General features: G+C 35.4%; 2 protein-coding genes across 3 annotated transcripts in view; one reads left to right on the top strand and one right to left on the bottom strand.

Annotated features, from left to right (window-relative positions):
* Positions 1–3,815, top strand: part of LOC100741956 (UBA-like domain-containing protein 2) — a 90,003-nt gene extending 86,188 nt beyond the window's left edge. Inside the window, exon 4 of one of the 2 annotated variants that reach the window (XM_003493495.4) lies at positions 1,984–3,815. In XM_003493495.4, the coding sequence (XP_003493543.1) occupies positions 1,984–2,132 (149 nt within the window). In that variant the 3' untranslated portion in view covers positions 2,133–3,815. The remainder of the gene's footprint in view (positions 1–1,983) is intronic. The other variant, XM_024371171.2, reaches the window with a different exon arrangement.
* An 834-nt stretch (positions 3,816–4,649) lies between these two features.
* On the bottom strand, positions 4,650–12,219 carry LOC100741836 (1-phosphatidylinositol 3-phosphate 5-kinase). The gene is made up of 14 exons (XM_003493494.4): positions 12,105–12,219; positions 11,718–11,932; positions 11,442–11,631; positions 11,132–11,369; positions 10,830–11,036; positions 10,546–10,760; positions 10,144–10,486; positions 9,720–10,080; positions 9,379–9,649; positions 6,616–9,292; positions 5,969–6,519; positions 5,531–5,863; positions 5,287–5,448; positions 4,650–5,215 (listed from the first exon to the last, which is right to left on the bottom strand). Exons 1-14 carry the CDS (start codon positions 12,217–12,219, stop codon positions 5,019–5,021), a joined length of 6,075 nt encoding a protein of 2,024 aa, XP_003493542.1. The 3' UTR covers positions 4,650–5,018.
* Positions 12,220–21,107: the final 8,888 nt, after the last annotated feature.

The following is a 21,107-nucleotide window of genomic DNA, read 5'->3' as shown; positions in this document are numbered from 1 at the left end:
CCACCGGTGGCCCACGCCGTCAGATAGAAGCGCAGATTATGGCACAGCGGTGGCTCACGCCAGGTTCAACGTGTTAATTACAATACTAGATATCAATTATTACAATAATTACAATAATAGATATCAATTAATAGCATCGTATCTTGCCCCGACGAAATGTTACAATCACGTGTGAATTTTATCTCATTATCTTTTTGTATTTTTGTATATTTTTCTACTTATTATTTCTTTGCATTTTTCTATTTATCACTTTCTTGTATATTTATCCCCCTTCATATTTTCATTTAAATTGTACGAATACCTTCCTTCCTCGCTGTACGTTTACTACAGCACATATTACTATTTACATGAAGTAATTTATTATAAAGTAATTGAGAAATTTGCAAATCTGTAACATAATCTGGATAACATAAATTAAACTTGTTTATTTCAGTCACGGAGATCGCATGCTTTTCGTGCTTCATCCTTTTCGTAAAAACAAAGTATTATTATTTTCCATGATTCGATTATTTATTTCGAAGATAATTTTTTAAAGGGCTCGTAAAAATTATTCCATGCGCTATTAATTAACAGCAGCAATTTATCAGGATGCGATAAATTATTGTCTGTTTGAAAACAATTGATTCACGGAACTTCGCTGACTGAGGGTTTTCTTACTCCAAGTCCATCAAGTCTACAAATATCTTTATCGCCTTTCTTTAATCCATTAAGGGCTAAGTAGTAAAATAACGAACAAAAGTTGCGGAAACGCGTAACGTTATCGCAAGGTATAAAGAACGTAACTTACGTATTGTTTCAACTTCGTAAAAAGAAGAAAAAACAGATACTTTACAGAAGCCCGCTATGCAAATCAGAAACATTAAAGAAATTTTAATTATTTTCCTCTAAATATTTTAATCTCTTCGAATTTCATATCATCGAGAAGCTTGGCTAGAAGAAGAGACAATAGCGAAAAAATCTGAAGCTAATTGTTGGAATTTATGTCATAGAATAAATAAAGAGATGAAACCTTTGAACAGGTGCTTATAGGAATCGAAAGATTACAAAAAATGTAATAGACTTCAATCATGTAAATTGACCAAAAAAGAATGACAGATGATATATCGGATAGAGGCAACGGTGACTCTTAATTGGCCAATATTCTTTGAATATTTTCATTGCGCGTTCCAGACAGCGTTTAATGAGTCAAACTCTCCGTTACTTTTAACGCGAAACATTCTCATAAACAGTGAAGAAAAATTAGCGAGCTCCTAGAACAGCGATTTCCTAGGCATTCTATACCTTTTCTCGAAAGAATCACAGTGAGAAATACTCACGACACGTTACAAAAGAAAATACAGCGGAATGTACTATAGCTAGAATGGACTAATTAGTTCTAGAATATTGTTCGTTGTAGTAGTTAAAAGTCTTACAGATTTCTCTTTAGCATACGAAAAAATACATATACATGTATATTGCACGCGTATATACACCGGTCCCTGGAAGTATTTAAACACTTATCACAGAAAACATATATGTCTATTGTATGTGCTATGCAAAATAGCACATTCTTTTATATGCAAGTGCATATTTTTTTTTTTATTTCATAGCATTGACTCATAATTTCATTAGCACTGTAATGAAACACGACTATCGTGATTACTATATTGATAGAATTTGAAACCAATCTGGAGATGCGCAATAGCTCATGAAAGTATTTAATCACTCACTACACAAATATTGTATGTGTACACATGATTGTATATGTTATATACATAAAATTTTGTTAGTACTGTTATGAGTCATGATTATCATGATTATTGTATTGATAAAATTTGAAACCGTTCTAGAGATGTACAGTGGCTCGTGAAAGTATTTAATTACTCACCATAGAAAAATTTTATGTATATACATATGTGTTTATATATATACATGTACGTGTTGTATAGAGAAATGTTGAGTTAAATTGGAAGTGTAAATGGTAAATTGGTTCTTCGATTGCAGGAATGTCGCCGAGCCAAAATGGATTGCATCAGAACTCGATGCAGATGGGGATGGCGACGCAACACCACGGAGGACGGTGTAGCGTGACCGGGAACACGCAACAGCAAACGCAAAGTCAACAATTGGGCCTAGGCGAGCCGCAGAGATAAAAGAGACTTGCGATTCGGCGGCCCGTGCGCAAGATCCCGAGGTCGCACGATGTGCACGTAAACGGTGTTTAAAAACAGGAGGCAATGGTTTATAAAAGATCGACTGACTCGCCAGTGTTACACGCTGCGTAACCACGAGAGCGATTTATTAGCCGAGATTCACGCGCTCGTATCTCCTCATCCCTAGAAGAAGGACGCATGATATTCCTGCAAAGAAAACAAACAAAAAATCTCGTGCGCAAAGAAAGAAAAACGCAGATTAATCATTTAGGACGTGCACGTCTCTAGAAGAAAACAAGATCTCCCTCTGTCTCTAATAGAAAGGAATCCTCATCTCTATCCTCATTGAATTGCACGATATACGTACGTGGATCTCTAGAGTAGCCGATGCGACCCTCGTTTATTCTTGTTATTCTTTGATATATACATATATATGGTGTACATCGAAACACAACACGTCGATCACGGTCGAGCCTCTTCAGGACCTCTCGAAAAGAAACAAAAAAAAGCTCTTCTCTTCTTCCGTCGGATTATTCTGGTGATACGAGTAAGAGAGGGGGGAAGGGGGAAGAAAGAAGGGAAAAAGAAAACACACGGAGAAGAAGGAAGAACACGAGAACGGAAGTTGCAAAGACTATTTTTTATTTTTTTCTTTCTCATTTCTTTTTCAAACGTGCTGCTGGGACGGTAGTTCCTATGGTTATGAAAGACAGCGATACTCTCCTTAGCGTTTATGAAATTAGTATGCGTCCAGAATGCCGCTTGATGTAAATGAGTAGCGAGAAGCCTCCTCCACCGTCCCGAGTATCTTCCTTGTTGTTTCTCGATCTACAGACTCGCGGCTAGATAGGAAACATTTGCGGTTCGTGGGCCGCGGAAGTCAATGAGAAATCGAATACCACTTCCACACCATAGTACAAAAAATTGCCGGCACTGGATAGCGCTTAGCGATGAATGTTAGTTTATGTTTATTTTATTTCCTTTTCTTTCTCCTTTTTTTCTCTTTCTTTGGTAGTCGAACAAAATACATCGTGAATGTAATTCGATTCCGGTTGACTATGAGTTGAAAAAAGGTTATTGTACTCGTATTTCTTGTCGTCTGTTTTGTTTTTGACGACGATCGAATTTAATACAGAGACTTTTATGTAAAATCCGATCATTGTCGGCATTGTCTTATAATGATAGTAATAATATAAAATGTCTAACGAAAGGTTGAAAAAGAAAAAAAAAGAATTGTTCATGCTCAACGCGACAAGAGCAATGAATAGAAACACGAGGCTAATATTATAATGAATGCGAAATTACGACGAAATATTATGTAAAAAATTGTAAAAAGAAATTTACTGATTATGTAATGTCCACTAAGTATTTATGTAAAGTTACTCGAAGAATTATATATGTATACATTTCTTAGAACGTCGTTTACACGAGAATATCACTTGCTCAGATAGTATATCCAGTGTAGGTCATTTTTGTTCTACGAGGAAAAAGGCAGTGGAGCCATATTAGCTGAGCTGTTTCATCGTCAATTGAATTTATAAATAGGAATACAAATAGGAATTTCGTACTACTTCACATGTGAAATGATTTGATCCTAGAGTTCGTGTTATTCGCAGAAATTCTTGTACAACAGCTTATTGTAATTTACCTAACCAGTATATAATAAAACTGTTTTCCATTTCAGTCAATCATTCTTACATAGATATCGGTAACATATATCTAAAGTTTAGTTTCATTTTCGCTCCGAACAATCTTTTTCTCACAATAGTTTACTTAATCGCGCGACGCATCTACTATCGATTCGTATTTAATTTCAAACAAATGAAAGACATTTTATTATCCCTCTCTGAATAAACATATAGAATGTTGAAATACATCAGCCAGTTGCAGATTTCTTACTTACAGTAATTAATAAAGTCATAGTCTCGAAAGATACAAGGGACATTATGATCAGTATAATCTAATTTTTAAAGATGGAATAGTTCAAGTATTCGAGTTTCGCTGCAGCTTCATCATTATGCATTCATTTATGTAAATATGGTAGAAATGATGTTATGCGAAAATTGAGTATGAGATGTTTTTCTGTAAGGTATACGCTTTAATGTCTTTTTTTTTGTGTTTGTAACATGTAGATCAGTGTTGTATAATGTATTATAGTTTATACATTATTATATCTTTCTTTTGTGACCTGATCATAAGATATATACGGTATATTAAAATTATGTATTGGTATGACAAGATATCTTTTTTAGAAAAATTTTGTTCATTTTAAATACGTAGAAATTTTGAAACACTGATCTAAACTATTATGAAAATATTATTATGTTATGAAACTCTTATTATTACTAAAATTATTATTATTGTTTATTTGACTATCAATGATAATAAATAATGTTTATGTACATAATTTTGAAAATTGATCTAAATAAAACATTAATAATGGTGCTTTCATAGACTTTTATATAATTTTACGTAATTCTCATTCACGCCCTTTGTGCTTCGAACTTGGAAAGACAATTCGCTTGCTAATTTTAATATTAACGTATTATGTACATGTAATACAATGATCAATATATTAATAAATCCAAATACAAGCGACATAATTTAAATGTTACATCGCTATATAAATTATGAGATTAAAACTGTACAATGAGACTTTCCATTACAATAATGGTAACATATTTTTATCACTTTTCCATTACAAAATATCGTAATGTCGACTAGTAAAAACAAAATTCTATAATTTATTAATATCCAATTACGTACCTTTATATGTAACACTGTTTGTTACATTTATGTCAGCTGCATAGAAAATATATATACAATATGTTTAGTATACAGTATTTGTGAAAAATTGGAAATCTCACTATGTGAAAGTCATATTTATCATGTTTCTACTCCTCTACCTAAACCAGACCACCTGTCCGGTACAGGTAAGAAATATCGGTGCATAGCGGCTATGAAACGAGCTCGATATTCTTCTGGTGATATTATTGTTGGCAATTTTCCCTGGCCACCTAGTATGCCCGTTTTCTTCACCATTGTTTCTAACTTCTTGTCCCAAGTAAACGTTCGTATATAATCTGTAATTATAATAATAGTTCCAAGATATCTTGTATCTAGAAATATTACATTCATAATTCTCTAAACTTACCTATTATACCTAGGACGAGTTCATCTGAATTTGGTTCTAAACCTACTAATAGTGAATAATCCATCACAGAATTATCAGCCAGGAATTTTGTGTCTTGTTCGATAGCTCTATTTAAAACCGCTTTGGAATGTGATCTGATATAGAGCGGCGAATCGCAGCTCACTAGAAATATATCATATGTATTTGACTGAGAAATTTTTATACATATATCTATATAAAATGATATTAGCACAACACCACTTACTATTCAATAAATTTTCATCGAGCAGTACAAGTTCTCCTTCGTGACACGTATCATCAGGATTTACAAGACGATTTCTCACTGATCCCTTCAAATCAAATTTGTCTGTTATCGTTCTCTTGTAAAATAAGTTCTCCATCACTAATACACTAGTTCGAAGTGCTGCATTTGTTGTATTGTTTTTAAAAGATACTCTGTAAACGCCGACTATCTTTCCTAACAATGTCGGCTGCTTAGTCTGTTGACATTTTTCCATATAGGAAAAGTAATTTGGTGCAAAATCAAGAAATATTTGCATTTCTAGTCTAGACATCTCTTTTATAATAAACCTATCGTCTGTAACAAATTATGTATCGATCAAGAAAATTAATACATAGAGAAGTTTATTTCGTACTTCATTACGTAACGTAAAAATATACGTATATTCATATAATATTATACCTCGACTTTTGCAGAAACTGCTTCCGCTTTTTCCACCTCTCGCAGCCCATTGTACACTTCGACATAAACTTCTTGTAAAACCATCCTCTCCACACGGTAAAACATTTTCTCTAAAAGCAGCAAATTGTGCAGCGAAATATATTCTACAATAGAAATTTGTCGTTGCGTCGTTAAATTGAACTTCGATGTAATTTTGTTGTTTTGTTGTTTTCTTGTCCTCATCTGTGTCTGTTGTCGTTGATGGATTTTGTATGGTAGAATCCGTATTTGAAATAGTTTTATCAGAGTCTAAGGGACTTGCAGGATTTGGACTATTTCCTCGGAAAAATGACAAAACAGATGGCCGCTTAAATTCTCCAGATTGGATCACATCAGGAAGATTCTCTTTATTTTCGGGGAATTTACGCTTATTCAAGGGACTGGGATTTAAATCAGGTCCTTTCGTCGTACGCATTAATTCCTGAAGTACGTGTTTATAGTCATGTGAATCTAGTGCATATGCGATTATAGATGAAGGCTCTGATTCATATACCACTATAGGTACAACTGATCTGTAAAACAAAGATATTTTAGAATATTAACTAATTATGTATAATTATTTTCTAACGTACTAAATATGTAGAAATGTTTTAATATAATCAACAAACCCAAGAGGAAGTAAATGATGTTCTAAAGTTCCTAAAGGATTTACTATCGGCTGAGTAACAGAAACGGAAGGTAATAGTTGTGATAGAATAGTCTTTTTCTTTTTCTTTTTATCTGGCATGTCATCAAAAGTAATAGGCAAAACATCAGAATGTGATCTTTGATGCATTTTTGGAGATTCTTGAATGATAACAATGTCTTCAGGATTATTATTTTCTAAGACTTCGTTGTCTGAATTTTCTAAACCTTCCATTCCTTGTAAGTCATTTTGTGCAGCAGCAATGGCATCAACAGCATTATAGTCCGCTGACATAGGACTTAAATCTTCTAACTGCGATTCTGATGCAGTATCTTCTGTTATATATCCATCTGTATCAATTATACTATTACTTCCAGTCGTCAACGATCGTTCAGTAAATCGTCTTGGTCTCTCATCCTTCTTTTTAACAGACATTTCCAAGATATTTGCATTCCAAGTAAATACAACTTCTGATATTATTCGTTTGAGGATTACTATTCCATCTTCAATTCTAAACATTAGAGCTTGAACCTGCTTTTCAGATACTTTTCCTTCAAGTTTTTTGTTCTCTAAAGTGGGGGATGTCAATTTCAATTGAATTTCTTCAATTTTATTTTTGAAATACTGTTGATCCTTAGATAGCTGCTGTTTAACAGCATTTAAAATATCTATATCAGTTTGTAAAGTTGTCAATTTTTCTCGTATACAAGAAAAAACTTCGTCTCCTTTCAATGCTATACTTTTCATCTCTTCTATCACATCTGCATGTTGTTTTGGATCATACATAATATTTATCACCGGAGGTGGAAGTGAAATCTCCCACTGCGATATTTTTGTGTATTTAAACACAGCTAACATATTTTTCTTTGTGAAATATTGATAATGATCATGGTGAAGTGAGTGTTGACAAGTATCTGTTCCGCGTCTGGTGTACGCGCTTCCATGAAACCGTAGTTCCAAATACTTTGCAAAAGATAAAGACCAAGTATCATCCGACATTGGAACTACTGGTGAAACGCTTTTACATTTCATACATTTGCTCCACATTAAAATTTGATTTGCATTCTCTTGAGAAAATGGATCGGTGCTCATTTCACTTAAACTAATATATATACATCCGCCGTCGTGTGCAAATCGTCGGATATGATGAGCGATTTGTGCTCGACATGCTTGAGCAGGACATTTATATTCAGATGTTAAACAATAACGTTCCAAGAAACGTCCAAGCGCAATATCATTTCTTCCATATAAATCCATATTAACTACCCAAGGATTTACGCAAAATGCTGGTGTATCACTATTACCAGTATGTGAGAAACTACAAAATAACACAGATAAACGTTGATGACTAGCAGGATCTAAACAATCGGGCCACATAGGAGGTTGTTCAGTTACTTCTGATTGTACCAGAATTTGTTTATCCGATAAAACATTATTCGTTGGATATAAGCGACTACCACATGCTCTAAAATTGGCTAATAAAGCTTGTACCTTTCGGCTATCCACATCTGTAGTTAATCTCGCTTGAACAAATGGATGTTGTGGTTTTAATTTTAAATTCATTAATGGGTTTTCAATTACAGACTGTTCTGTAAATACATTACCCGTTTTAATTTCTTTTACTTTATCCATAAATTGTACAGAATAAAAGATTTCTCTCGGGAAAAAACTTCGCAATATGCAATTTCTTCCTGTCTCAGTTTCTAAATAAGGAACAGAAAATTTTAAATAAGGCGATACACTTAATATAGTGCCTTCTAATGCTTTCTTAAATTTATTTAATAATGGTAAATCGGCAACGCTCAAATGTTGTCCATTTGGACTAGTTTGACTAAAGACATCTTCTTCATCTTCATTTAAGTATTGATGAAGAGGATCACTATGATCGCTAATAGATTCACCATAAATACGTTTTTCTTCTGAGACAACTTTATCTTTTATTTTTGATTTTTCAACTTCTTCTTTAATATTTTTATTCACTTTTATCGTAGTCTTTCCACCAAATAATTCCACTGTACTATTTGTATCTTGCTTGCCATCTATATCAAGATCGGAACTATTATTTAAATTATCATTATTTGTTTTACTTGTTAGGCAATTCCCTGCAGCTTTTTCGTCAATTACAGAAGATTTTGTTTTGGGTTTAAATAATTTTAAAGTATCATAAGGATCAATATCTTCAGATAATATAGAAGATATTTGTTTAATGGAGTTTGAAACTATGTCTTTTATTGGTGTACCTTCATTTAATGAAAGTTCTAGTTCTAGACATAGTTTATCACTTGATACACTTCCAGAATCTTCTTGAACTTCTGATACCTTTAAAATTTCCTGATTCTCTGTATACTCTTTGCAATGACCCAATAACAAATCATTTTCTTCACTAACTTTAGCATGTAATATTTTATTGGTTTCTTGAAAATCTTTGAAATCTTTGCACGTTTCATCCAAAAATGGATTATCTTTAGGCGATGGTGGTCTTGCAAATTCATCCATAAGAAATGACTTTTCAAGACGCCAAGAATAAGCAGCAAAGATCATCATTGAAGTCACATTCTTTACTTTTTTTAATTCTGTTTGAGAACCACCTCGTAACAAGATTGTAGCTCCTAAATGTGGATTTGCACATCCCTCAAAGTACATTAACGTTTTAATACCATCTAGAAAAAAGGAAACAAGATATTAAGGTTTAGTTTACTAAAGAAAAATTTAATAGAGAGAAAAATTGTAATGTTTTATTACTCACTTTTATCATTTGAAAAGTTTCGCAAATAAAATTTTTTACATGTACCAAGCATATACCTTGCACTTATGTGTGCATCAATAGTATTCACAATATTAGCACCTGTACACCGTGCAATCCTTTCAAGAACACTGAGTTTTACATTCAAAACAAGTGTTACTCCACATTCTCTGAGTCTATCTTGTGCTAATCTTGAAACAGAACGATGTACTAGTACAACATCTGGTCCAAGTGCGGTAATCCTAGCAACTGTGTGACCCAAATATTCGTTTTCCTACAAAACAACGTTTTTCTGATATATTTATGATGTGAAAATAATAGTATTATTAAATTTTTCTTCATACTTGTAACATCACAGGTTCTAGACTTAATAATTTTCCTTCTACGCGTTGATACATGAGTCCACACTGAAGTAATAAAATTTTTGGATGAGCTATCATTGCGTTCATTCCTCTGTGTGCAACATTTTTCGTACAAACTACACCAGACACAATTTCACAATCATCTCTACTTCCGCCAGGACATTTTTTTATTTGTACATATTGTCGAATATCCAAATCATCCACATTATGATTTAAATCTGGTCTTACAAAATCAATAATTTGGTGGGCGATAGGGAGTATTACTTCTGACCAACTTTGTGATAAACCTTCTTTATTAAGAAGTTGCTTAATTAGTGAATCTTCATGTTGCTTGTACGCAGATCTATAATTAAGTATATTTAAATATAATTGTTATTATCATTGTTAATATATATTTGATACTCACGTTAGACATTCATACGCATGTAGTTCTCCAAACACGGTTCGCAAATTTGTTGGTTTATGCCAACCATTCTTTTCTTTAAATTCTTGTACTTGTAGTGTATCATTTAAAAGATCATCAGCAATCTTAAAATTACATTTATGTGATTTTACTGTGACTTCCTTCTGTTCAATTATACCATCACTACTATCTACAGAAATTGTAGTTAAGTCTTCCGATGTAGGTCTTTTTAATGTAACAGTAGATGCTTCTAAGTTTAAATCTAAGTAAAAACTTGAACTAGATGATGGTAAACGTCCAGTTGTTTGTTGTACTGAATTCGAAGGTTTTGTTTCACTTTCTGAATCTAAAATTTACATATATCAACAAATATACAAAATAGTTTATACAAATATTTCATATTACCAGTTGTTGAATCATGTTGTGGGATAGTTTTTACCCATGCTGGTTCTTGAGCATCACAGGTATTTTGAGTCTCAATTAATAAATCCATGCTTTGCATATTCGATAATTTGACTGGCTTAAATATAGTTGCTGTATCACTAAATATATTATCAGCAACTACAGGTTCTATAAAACCAGCTTCCAGCAATGCCTGGCCTATAGCAGTAGCTTGCACTCTATAAAATATTACATTTCAGTACTCGTTCTTTTTATTATACTTTCTCTTAAATTTGTTTTAGCTTTACCGAGTAGCTGCTTTATTTTGTGCTATCATCCAATTCACTAATTCATTGGCCAGAAAGCAATTATGATAACTTTTTAGTCTAACTCTATGTGTTTGTAAGATAATTGCTTGACTAGATCTAAATAATTCTTCATAAATCATTCTCAAAGAAGCTGAATTTTGTAAGACAATAGAACGTTCCTGTGATGTTAAGTAACTAGTTGTTGGCCTGAAAATCATATTTCACAAATCTTAAATCATATTAAATTATAACATTTAGCTAGATACACTAGAGACATTAGCTAGAGACAGCTAAAAATATACCGTCCAATAGCATATTTTTCTTCCATATACCCTACACTTGGTTTCCTATAGATTGAACTTTCATCTTCTACTGATTCATTTGAACATTTCTGTGTGACAGGTGGTGAATTATTTCCATATTTAACTTGCAGGTCTTCTTGCAATGCCTTTAAATCTGCTGATAGATCGCTTCTCATGTCTGATGATTGTAAATAAGATAAAACTACTTTGCAACAATATGTACATACTCTGAGATCACCTATTACAAAAAGATTATTATTATCAAGTGCAAATAAATACAATAAAAAATAACCATTTATTATTTATATACCGGTGCATCCCATAACTTTTCCAGGAATCTGATCAGAGCAACATTTCGAACAGAATATTTGTCCACAAACACGGCAATGATGTCTTCTGCGAAAAGTTGTAAATCGTTCACCACATTCATAACACTGCTTGCTTACACTATCTGGCATCCAATAGCTTCTTAGCTGAGAATCTTTGTACGAGCGTAAGTTCTATATTAAGTTAACAACATTAATATCATTAGTAATTCAAATAATTTATACTGCTTAATATTCTTAAGGCAGGTTTCATTACTTACGCTACTTTTCAAAGCTACAATATTACTAATACGTTTTAATACATTTGGTAAACTTCTTCCTTCACGAGTATCTAATGGAAAGTTCATCATACTTGAACTGTCATCTTCAGGTGATTTTTCAGTACTCTCTGACTGTTTCCAAGATTCAGAATCAGATGAGCTTTGTTCTTCATTGGTAGTAGAAGAGATTGTAGAATCATCAACATTTTGTGAACCTAACAATTAAGCATGTTTAAAGAGTTAAGCATGTATATTAATTATTAACTTAAATATTCATTCTTTAGCTCGTATTTATAGATACTAAAATGTAAGCCACAAGTAAATTAAGTTATTCCAAGTTGTGATACTGAAGAAACTATATTGTGATACAATAATTAAATATCTTACCTTTAGTGAAGTTAAAAAATTTGGAAAATAGAGAAGCTACAACAGGTTGGCTTTCTTCAGGACTTAACGGAGCGAACTCCGTAAGTTTAGACGGTGAGTTCATATTTTTGTTCATTTTGTTCAATGCTATCTTCCAATATACATTTTTAGGATGAACTTTTCACTAGACACTGTCTTCGTATCTACGTCGATCAACGTATGCGAATAAAAGATTTTGACAGAAATGTCAGATGTTTGCGTACTTAAATCATAATACACTTACGCTTGCTACAGATGGCACTGTACACAATGTGCAAAAATTAAAAATATAGTATTACTTCACCTACATTTAGGCTTGACATTTAACGTATCAACTTTATTAAAATTTGTTTATAATTCGTCATATTTTTGAGAAAATAATTAGAAAAATAGAACGGTAGAAAATTATTTTAATTACTAAGTATTGTAAAAAGCACTATACTTTGGATATTTTATATATTTTTTCATATTATGTGCATTCTGTGCAATTTTACACTTTCGAATTTCTTATAAATGCATAAAAATACACGAGCTATTTATGATTTAACTTAAAACATCAAATTATTAAAAATTCTTATGAACAAAGTATTTGAGTTTGATGTATTTTGTTTAAAAATTTGTATAAGTACCATTTTATACAAATTATACTTGATGCATAAGTTCAAATTAATTTGTACGTAATTTATTAACATGTATTAAATAATTGATTCTTTTAAGCAATATATTATTTATATAAAAGTAAAGCTGCTAAGTATATCACATGTGTATTCGATATAACATCATTATCTATCCATTATAGTACGATAACATACTTCTATTATATTGTTAGTATGTAAGTGTATAAAATATACGTTTTTTAAATTGATATATACATTGTCTGAATTGCATCGCAATTTTGTTTATTTTTGCAATTATTCTAATTTTTATGCAAAACTTATAAGAAATTTACACAATATTTTATTATACATACGAAAGATACAAATAAAGATACGATAATAAAAAAAAAAGGTAGAAAAATAAAATTTAATATTTAACTTAAAATTAGGGAAACATTAAGTAAATATCTTTAACTGTCTCGTACATAAACCATCATGAATATAATAACATGAGGTGGAGAACGTGTAGAGTGTTATTAAAGTAATCGGTACTTTAACTTCATCAGTGTTTATTTCGATGACTAGTGTGCATCGTTTTAGATCGGACTACGTAACGTTGAGCTCACGTGATGTCGATACTGATCAGATACTGACTCGACACTCACTCTCGAACTTTTCCTCGTTTCCCTTCATATATGCTGAAGTCTTCGGAAGAAAAAGTTTTCTTCCGAAGTGGGGATGGAAAAACTCATAGACGATAAAACAATAAATTTTCCTTACAGACTCACGCGCTTTTTACTAAGCCCAGAATTTATTATTTTCGACGTCCTGGCCTCGGACGTTTCGCAGATCATGCGGCCATGGACCGCTACGTCAGTGGTAACGTTTTTTTTTCTTGTTTTGTGGTTGTTTTCTTGTTTTATGGTTGTCGCAGATAGATTTTGCCTGCTAAAATTATTCTATTGACTTATCTATAACCTGCCTGGAATCGCTCAGGAAAGCGAACTTTCCTGCCTGCGCGCGTGATGTAACTATTTTTTAAATTTTCTTCGCTCCGAAGTGCCCACCCATAGATTTTCGTGGGGTCGTTGGTGCTCGATGTCGTCGGGTACTACAAAAGCGGGTTTTCGTCGGTCTATGGAAACTGTTGTGTTTTTGTTGTTGATTTCTATTGTAAAATTTTTATCTTCGTGTTGTATCACCTTATATGGCCCGTCGTAAGGTGGTTGTAAGGGGTTTCTGACGGCGTCGTTACGCAAGAATACGTATGGCGATAACGCGAGTTCGCGGAAGATGAAAATTTTCTTCGTGCCATATCGTACGATCAGTTGTAGTTTGATCTTTTTGATCTGTTCTTTTACTCGGTTGGCGTATTCTAAGTTCACTTGCTGAGTCGCGGCTAAAAAGAACTCTGCCGGTAATCGTATTCCGGTGCTATAAACCATTTCGGCAATTGCTCGTATCATAACATTTGATTACTGCTTTCAGTTGTCGATGCAATCGCCCTACTATCACGTTGGACGCCGCATGATAGGCCGCCGTGCGCAAATGCTTGATGCCGAACAACCGGCATAATTCTTCGAATAGTTTTGATTCGAATTGGCGTCCTTGGTCGGATGTTATTCTCAAGGGTACGCCGAAACGAGCTATCTACGTAGAAAGGAGGGCTGAACCAACGGTTGATGCTTCGGTTACTGATATCGCTTGCTGATATCGGTTATGGGGACTGATTCGGGCCAATGCGGGAAACGGTCGATACACGTTAGACAATATCGGTATCCTATCGGAATATTGCATCACGATAATGTTTATGTGTATGTGTTGGAATCGGCCTGCTAATGCTCCAAATGTTCCGACTGGTATGGATACGTGCCTGCTGACTTTACATCACTGACATGGACTACATTGTTGTGCCCAGTTTTGACAGTCCTTGTTTATCGATGGCCAAACGAAACGCGTCGTCACCAAATTTTGCGGAGCCCGTATCCCAGAATGGGAAAGTCCGTGTAGCGAATTAACACTTAGCCAACCACGCGCGTCACAGCGAGCTATGTTTCCACCGCGCTCGGACAAGCTAACCTATACACTGTCTACCGCGCATTTCTCCAAGTATCGAGGACTAATATTCATTACTTAAAAAACAAAGAAGTTTAAAAATTATTTAAGTGGTTAATTATATTTTGCGATAATGATTTTATTTAACGATTTCACATATTTTTTATACAAAACATCAAATTAAAAGTATATATTAAAAGTATAGAAAAATACAGGTAACACGACTTTACCGTGAAATTAAAAATTCATAATGCATTTTAATATTTTTTTACAGTGTGGTGTCGTTCGATTATAACTTTATTTAGTCATAACTGATAGTGTAATTTTTTAATTAATTTTAACACCATTAAATTGATGTATTTTATTATATACCGTACTTTACAAAGGAAAAAAAGTGGTGCAATTAATTGGGAACAATTCCAGGTAAACAATAATTGATAATAACAACAATAAGAAAGAAAACGCCAAGCCAAACACTAAACCAAACACTAGCCAAACGCTAAAGCCAAAAAGGGAGATATCCTCGTTCGGTTACGCAGCGATGTTCTTCACAGAAAGAAGATTTCCCTGTACGGTTGGCTACACTGCGCCGCAAGGATTTCGGTACATACGGTTGTACGATGCCAACTGATACATCGCAATATATTTCTATGTCGTGATCAGGAAAACGTATTTTTTTAACGTTAAACCTACCAGCGCTGGTCAAATTGACCGTTTTCAAACTTCTACACAAATTTAATCATATTTACACGTTATCATATCGCTTCATAATTTCTGACTTTTCCTAAAACATGCATACAATATATTTTTCGGTATCTACTTCTAGTTTGCTTTTTTCTTTTCTAAGAAAAAATTGTATTCTGTCCTGCCTACCGTGGGTAGTCAATTTAACCAGCCGATAAAATATTTTAGTTACTCTTAAAATAAATGCAATCAGTACAAAGAAAAGGCTATCTCAAAGTCAGATGATAAACAAAATCAGAATAACACTTGTTAGGCCTGTAATCTTGTCATAGTATAATCCATCTCGATCAAGATAACCACCAGGTGTCAAAACATCAACTCAAGTTCATAATAATCCTAAGGAATCGCCATTGAACTTAACATTTTTTACGGTCAATTGTTACAAACATTTTAAAAGCCGAGAAGTTTTTTAGGGTTATTGCTCATTCCGATAAAACACGGGAAAAGCGGGTTTTTCTCGTGTTCGACGGTTAATTCCACGGTTCCCTTGAGGAACTGTTGGTGGAGAACGGCCAGCACTCATCAATATTTTCGTATAAATATCACCGTCACAGACCATATTCTTACTTGCTATCGCCATTTCGACCAGAATACATCTCAGTTTGTTAATCAATCAGTCGATATCTAAAATTGTTATCACTAAACTCAGACAGAAAGCATCTCAGAGCGTTTTGTGTACAGTTGTTATAAAAGAAAAAATAAGGCATATATACTTTAGTAATAATTTTGTATTTTGTATTCCGTACATGCTATTATTCCGTGATAAATATTTACCTTAAAAATGTCTACTTCCCAAAAAAAAATTATTAAAAAAATAACGAACATAGAAGAAGACTGTTCAATGTGCGATGAACCAGAAATTTCAGCAGCTGAAAACAGCATAGAAACACATGAAAAGCTATTTATAACAGAACCAGAGTTGAATATTATAAATAAGCGTTCACGTCCAGGGCAAAAATGAATTATGTATGTATTATATGTATTATTTCTTTCTTTTTGCGCTGATCGCGGCAATCTGTCTCGTTTCAGGACGGATCTCGTGTACACGATCGGCTATCCGGGTCAGAGTTTCGGCTTTCGCCTATTCCGTAGTGTCCAGGACCCGCTGCACGTAAACCGGTAGTCGGCTCCTTCAGAATGTAACGACGAAGTCATCGGGTGTTGAGACTGTGATGAATTTCTTCAGGTCCCGGTAGAACTTGGACGGCGTCCTAACTCCCATATGTTCGTCCTCTAGCAGCTTTCACACTCTGGTGGAATCCGAGTCAGGCACTCTTTTAATAAGTTCCTTTTTCAGATATTCGTACCGCCCCATCTCCGGTGGGTCGAACAGTATGTCCCGAACTAGCTGTATATACCGTTCTGTAAGATTCACGACGGTGATGTGGTATTTTGTCCTGTCGCTGGTAATACGGGCAGCTTCGAAGTGTGATTGCAGCATCAAAAACTACAGCATTACATCGTGCGACCAGAATTCCGGTATACGGAGCGGTGTACTCACCGTGTTTACACTGTCGTTCCTGTTCGTCGCGGATTTAGCCCCGTTGGTGCTAGTCATTTCGAAGACTCTTAATTCGCGGAAACACTGTTTAAGTCGCGCTACATGTGCATCTCTTCTCAATGCAGATCACGTCGGGGTCACCAATTTGAGGTGGAGGAGGTGTAGGCTGTTATTAAAGTAAAGTTTAACAGTGTTTATTTCGATGACTAAAGCGCGTCGTTTCAGGTCGGACTACGTGACGCACGTCGAGCTCACGCGATGTCGATACTGATCGAATACTGACTCGATACTCACTCTTGAGCCTTTCCCCGTTTCTCTTTATATATGCCGAGGTCCTCGGAAGAGAAAGTTTTTTTCCGAAGTGGGGATGGAAAAACCTGTAGATGGTAAAACAATGAATTTTCCTCGAAGGTCCATGCGCTTTTTAGTAAGCCCCAGGGTTTATTCTTTTACGACGCCCTGGCCTTGGACGTCGTTTCGCAGGCCTATGTGGTCAACACATGCGCTTCAACCCTGGAACTTTCTCTACAGCCATGTGCCGTTACAAACATTATTACACAATTTTTCAAATATGTTCTATATCTATGACAATTTATACTCTAATTTATATGCCAGATTAAGGTTGTAATTTTGGGGGCGTCCAATGAACCTTTACTCAAATTTACCATCGCGGATATAGCTGATGTTTATTGGTACAAATGTGGGCACTACAAAAGGCTATAAGTAATGGCGGCAATAGGATGGTCGAGATGTTGATGATAACGAATTCAGGTTCGATAACGAATCCACGTTCCACGGGATGACGAATGACAACGTAATACACGATTCTGATAACTCTCTCGATAACTCAATCAACAATTCGCTCAACGACTAACTGACTAACTAACTAACTCGTAATCCAAATGAAACTGCCCTTATATAGTCCTTTTCCAACTCCTTGGGTCAATCTTTGTTTTTAAGGAGAGCCATATAATTGTGGCTGAGGTGTAGTTGGAGCTAGGTGGTGAAAAGAGAGTTTGCGTTTCGTCCCGGGACTACCGGTGGACTCGTCAGTAAGGCTTGGCCCGGTAGTCCCTGCCTTAGACATAGAGGGAATCTCGCTAGGTGCGGTATTTGTATCGTGCGCCCGTATATTCGACCGCTAGCGAGATAGACAGACTCGTTGTCGTCGTAGCCCTCTGGACCTGTCGGCGTCCTATTGATACCGATCCGCCATATAATCATTCCATACCTCTGTCAGGTACACGTCTCTCCCGTGACTGTGGCTACGTCCAGTGACCCGCTATGTCACTTCGAGTCTGAACCCATCGTTATAAAGCCAGATTGGAACATTAAACTATTTCTTATTTTTATTACTTAAGTGTAGCTATAGTAAAAGTCTGGACTAAGGTATTGGGGTTTTTTCCCAACATTCCAGACGGGAAATCCCGATGTTCTTTCATCTCCGACATATATTTAAAAAAAGATATAATTAAAATAGTTGAAACGTAATTTACAGCGTGTTGATTCTATATAATTAATTTAACATTTATAAATATTTGGTCTTACTCAAATTAATATTCTTTTTCTTGTAACTATATTTAAAATCATTCTTTTTTTTCAATATAATATGTACTGCTGTATAACGAATACAGAATAAATGTTACCTTTAAAACTATACATGTATATATGGTCCTTAATGGCTTGATCAGACAGTGACAAATCACTTCACTTGATATACATGAATCCAATCCTTAAAAAGATTGAATTGTTCATAAGCAATAAGATTAAAATTAATGGCTCTATATGTATGTAGTTAAACTTTCTACAAGTCATATGCTTTAAGAGATCGGTTTTGATTGTGAATGTGATTTGTCTACATACATAAGTAATTAATTAGTAACATTTTTTCGAAAGATTTCTGTCGATTTGAATACATATTTCTTCTAGTGAAATTTAAATATTATGCAGAAAGATAGAGAGTAAAAAACATCGTTCTTAAAGAATATGCTATTCGTTATAAATTTTATTAATTTTTTAGATATTTATTTAAAACTATTTTCTAAATAATAACAACCACAGTCAGTATAGTTATTTATTCTATCTAAACATTAAGTCAATAAAAAGAATTTATGTAAAAAAGATCAGCTTATTTTTTTTTTATTTGATAGACTATTTACAATTAATTCTCGTTGAGAATTTTAAGTGACTTCATTTGGCGTGGTACAATAGCTTAGTTTATAATAATTTATATTATGTTGATTCTAGTTGAATCTAATGCTTCAGTCTAAAGGGTATTTTCTTTTTAGTCTGCGGATCTGGTCCGTCGTGTCAAGTAGTTGGGTGACCAATGGGTTGTGGTGGTTGTTGACTCTTGTGTTATATCTGCTTCTGAACTTGTATATTTCTCCTTTGACCGTGGGTATCTTGAGGTCGCGGTGAATTGCTTCATTGGTGACATACCAAGGTGCATCTATTAAGGATTTTAGTGTTTTTGATTGAAATCATTGAAGGATTTCTATGTTGGAGTTACTCACTGTTCCTCATAGTTGAATCCCATAGGTCCAGACAGGTTTTAGTATGGCTTTATATAGTATTATTTTGCTCTGAGTGCTTAAGTTGGAGCGGCGGCCAATGAACCAGTAAAATTTTTTTTTAAGTTTGACCTTGAGTTGCTTTATTTCATCCATGATGTGTTGTTTCCATGTCAATCTCCTGTTCAGAGTCATTCCTCCGCAGGGTAGACTTGCTTATGGGGACAAGTCGGGACAAGCGTCCCGCTTACGTGAGTCTTCTATGTACACCGCAGGGAAGGTCGACGGGAGTGTAAGGCGTTTAAGTACGGTTACACTCTCTCTACGTGACCTTGGGTAGTAGCGCACCCACGACCCTGATGCCAAGGATGGGACCGTCGGGATAAGTTCCTGCGTACTTTGTACCTTGACGCCCCCGCTTACGTGAGTCCCATCTGGATCTGCCCAGCACGGTTAGCAGGTCGCCGGCCGGTAGTGACGTGGCCGTACATCCACACGATAGTCCCACCAATGACTTAGGATGGTACCATGGGGGTCGAGTGTAAGCCCGGAAGGAGTAGCGACCACTCTGCTCGGCCAATTATGGGTTTGGACTCGTGGTGGCAGTGGTTGATGGCCAAGATGCTGGCAAGAAGGCTGATTTAAGGGGTATTGGCTCCCCCGAATGGTCTCCGGCGGGTGAGCAGCGTCTCACCTACTCCGGAGCCGTCCTGGAGAGACGGAAGGGCTTAGAAAGCGCCCCGTTCGATCTGAGACAGCCGCTGCCAGGCTTATCTGATCCAGGTAGCAAGGCACTGGGTGCCTTGTGCGCTGGTTGTGCATAACCCCAACCCCTATGGCCCTATGGGGTGCCCGGGTACTGCATAGCGCTAAATTTACGGACAGGAAAGCACCAGAAACCAAAGATGAGAATACATCTCTAGAGTCATGCCCAGATATCTGAGTCAATCCTTGTTAGGAATTGTGATATTGTTTATGGTCACCTGAGGGCAGGTTTGTTTTCGCAGCATGAAGGATACCTGTGTGGATTTATTTTCGTTAATTTTGAAGTCCCATTTGTGAAACCACTTTTCCATACAGTCCAGACCTCGCTGGAGAGTGTGGGATGCCATTATTGGGTCTGAGTGAGATGCTAGTGGTGCTGTATCGCCAGCCAATGTCGCTGTTGTTATATCTGCTAAGGTTGATAAATCGGCAGTGTAGATGGAAAGGGGAGCACGAGGCGGGTACGGGTTCTCAGGGCGTAGGACCACGCCCTGGGAAACCCCGATGAATCTGATGTTCTCCTATAGAGCCGCGTAGTGGCTAGTTGGCGCCTTTGGCCCCCGCCAAATCCGGTGCGGAGAACCTCGAGAAGTTGGTGGGCCTGTATCTGCCAAGACCAATCACCTCACCTTCTTGTGGGGATCCACGTCAACCTCCAACAGCCTTGACCGGAGTAGGGTGCGAAAGAGTGAATGGCACCAGGATGGAAACCCTTGTTGACGGCCCAGGCGATTCTTCACGAAGTATTATGGATAGAAAAACGAACCAAAAAATCCTTTACGGTGCAGGGGAGGGATATCCCAGTACCGGC

The sequence above is a fragment of the Bombus impatiens genome, unplaced genomic scaffold (assembly GCF_000188095.3).
Source record: "Bombus impatiens unplaced genomic scaffold, BIMP_2.2 scf_1162, whole genome shotgun sequence".
NCBI lineage: Eukaryota > Metazoa > Arthropoda > Insecta > Hymenoptera > Apidae > Bombus > Bombus impatiens.
Note: the sequence above shows the minus strand (reverse complement) of the source record. Positions and strands in the feature narration are given on the sequence as shown.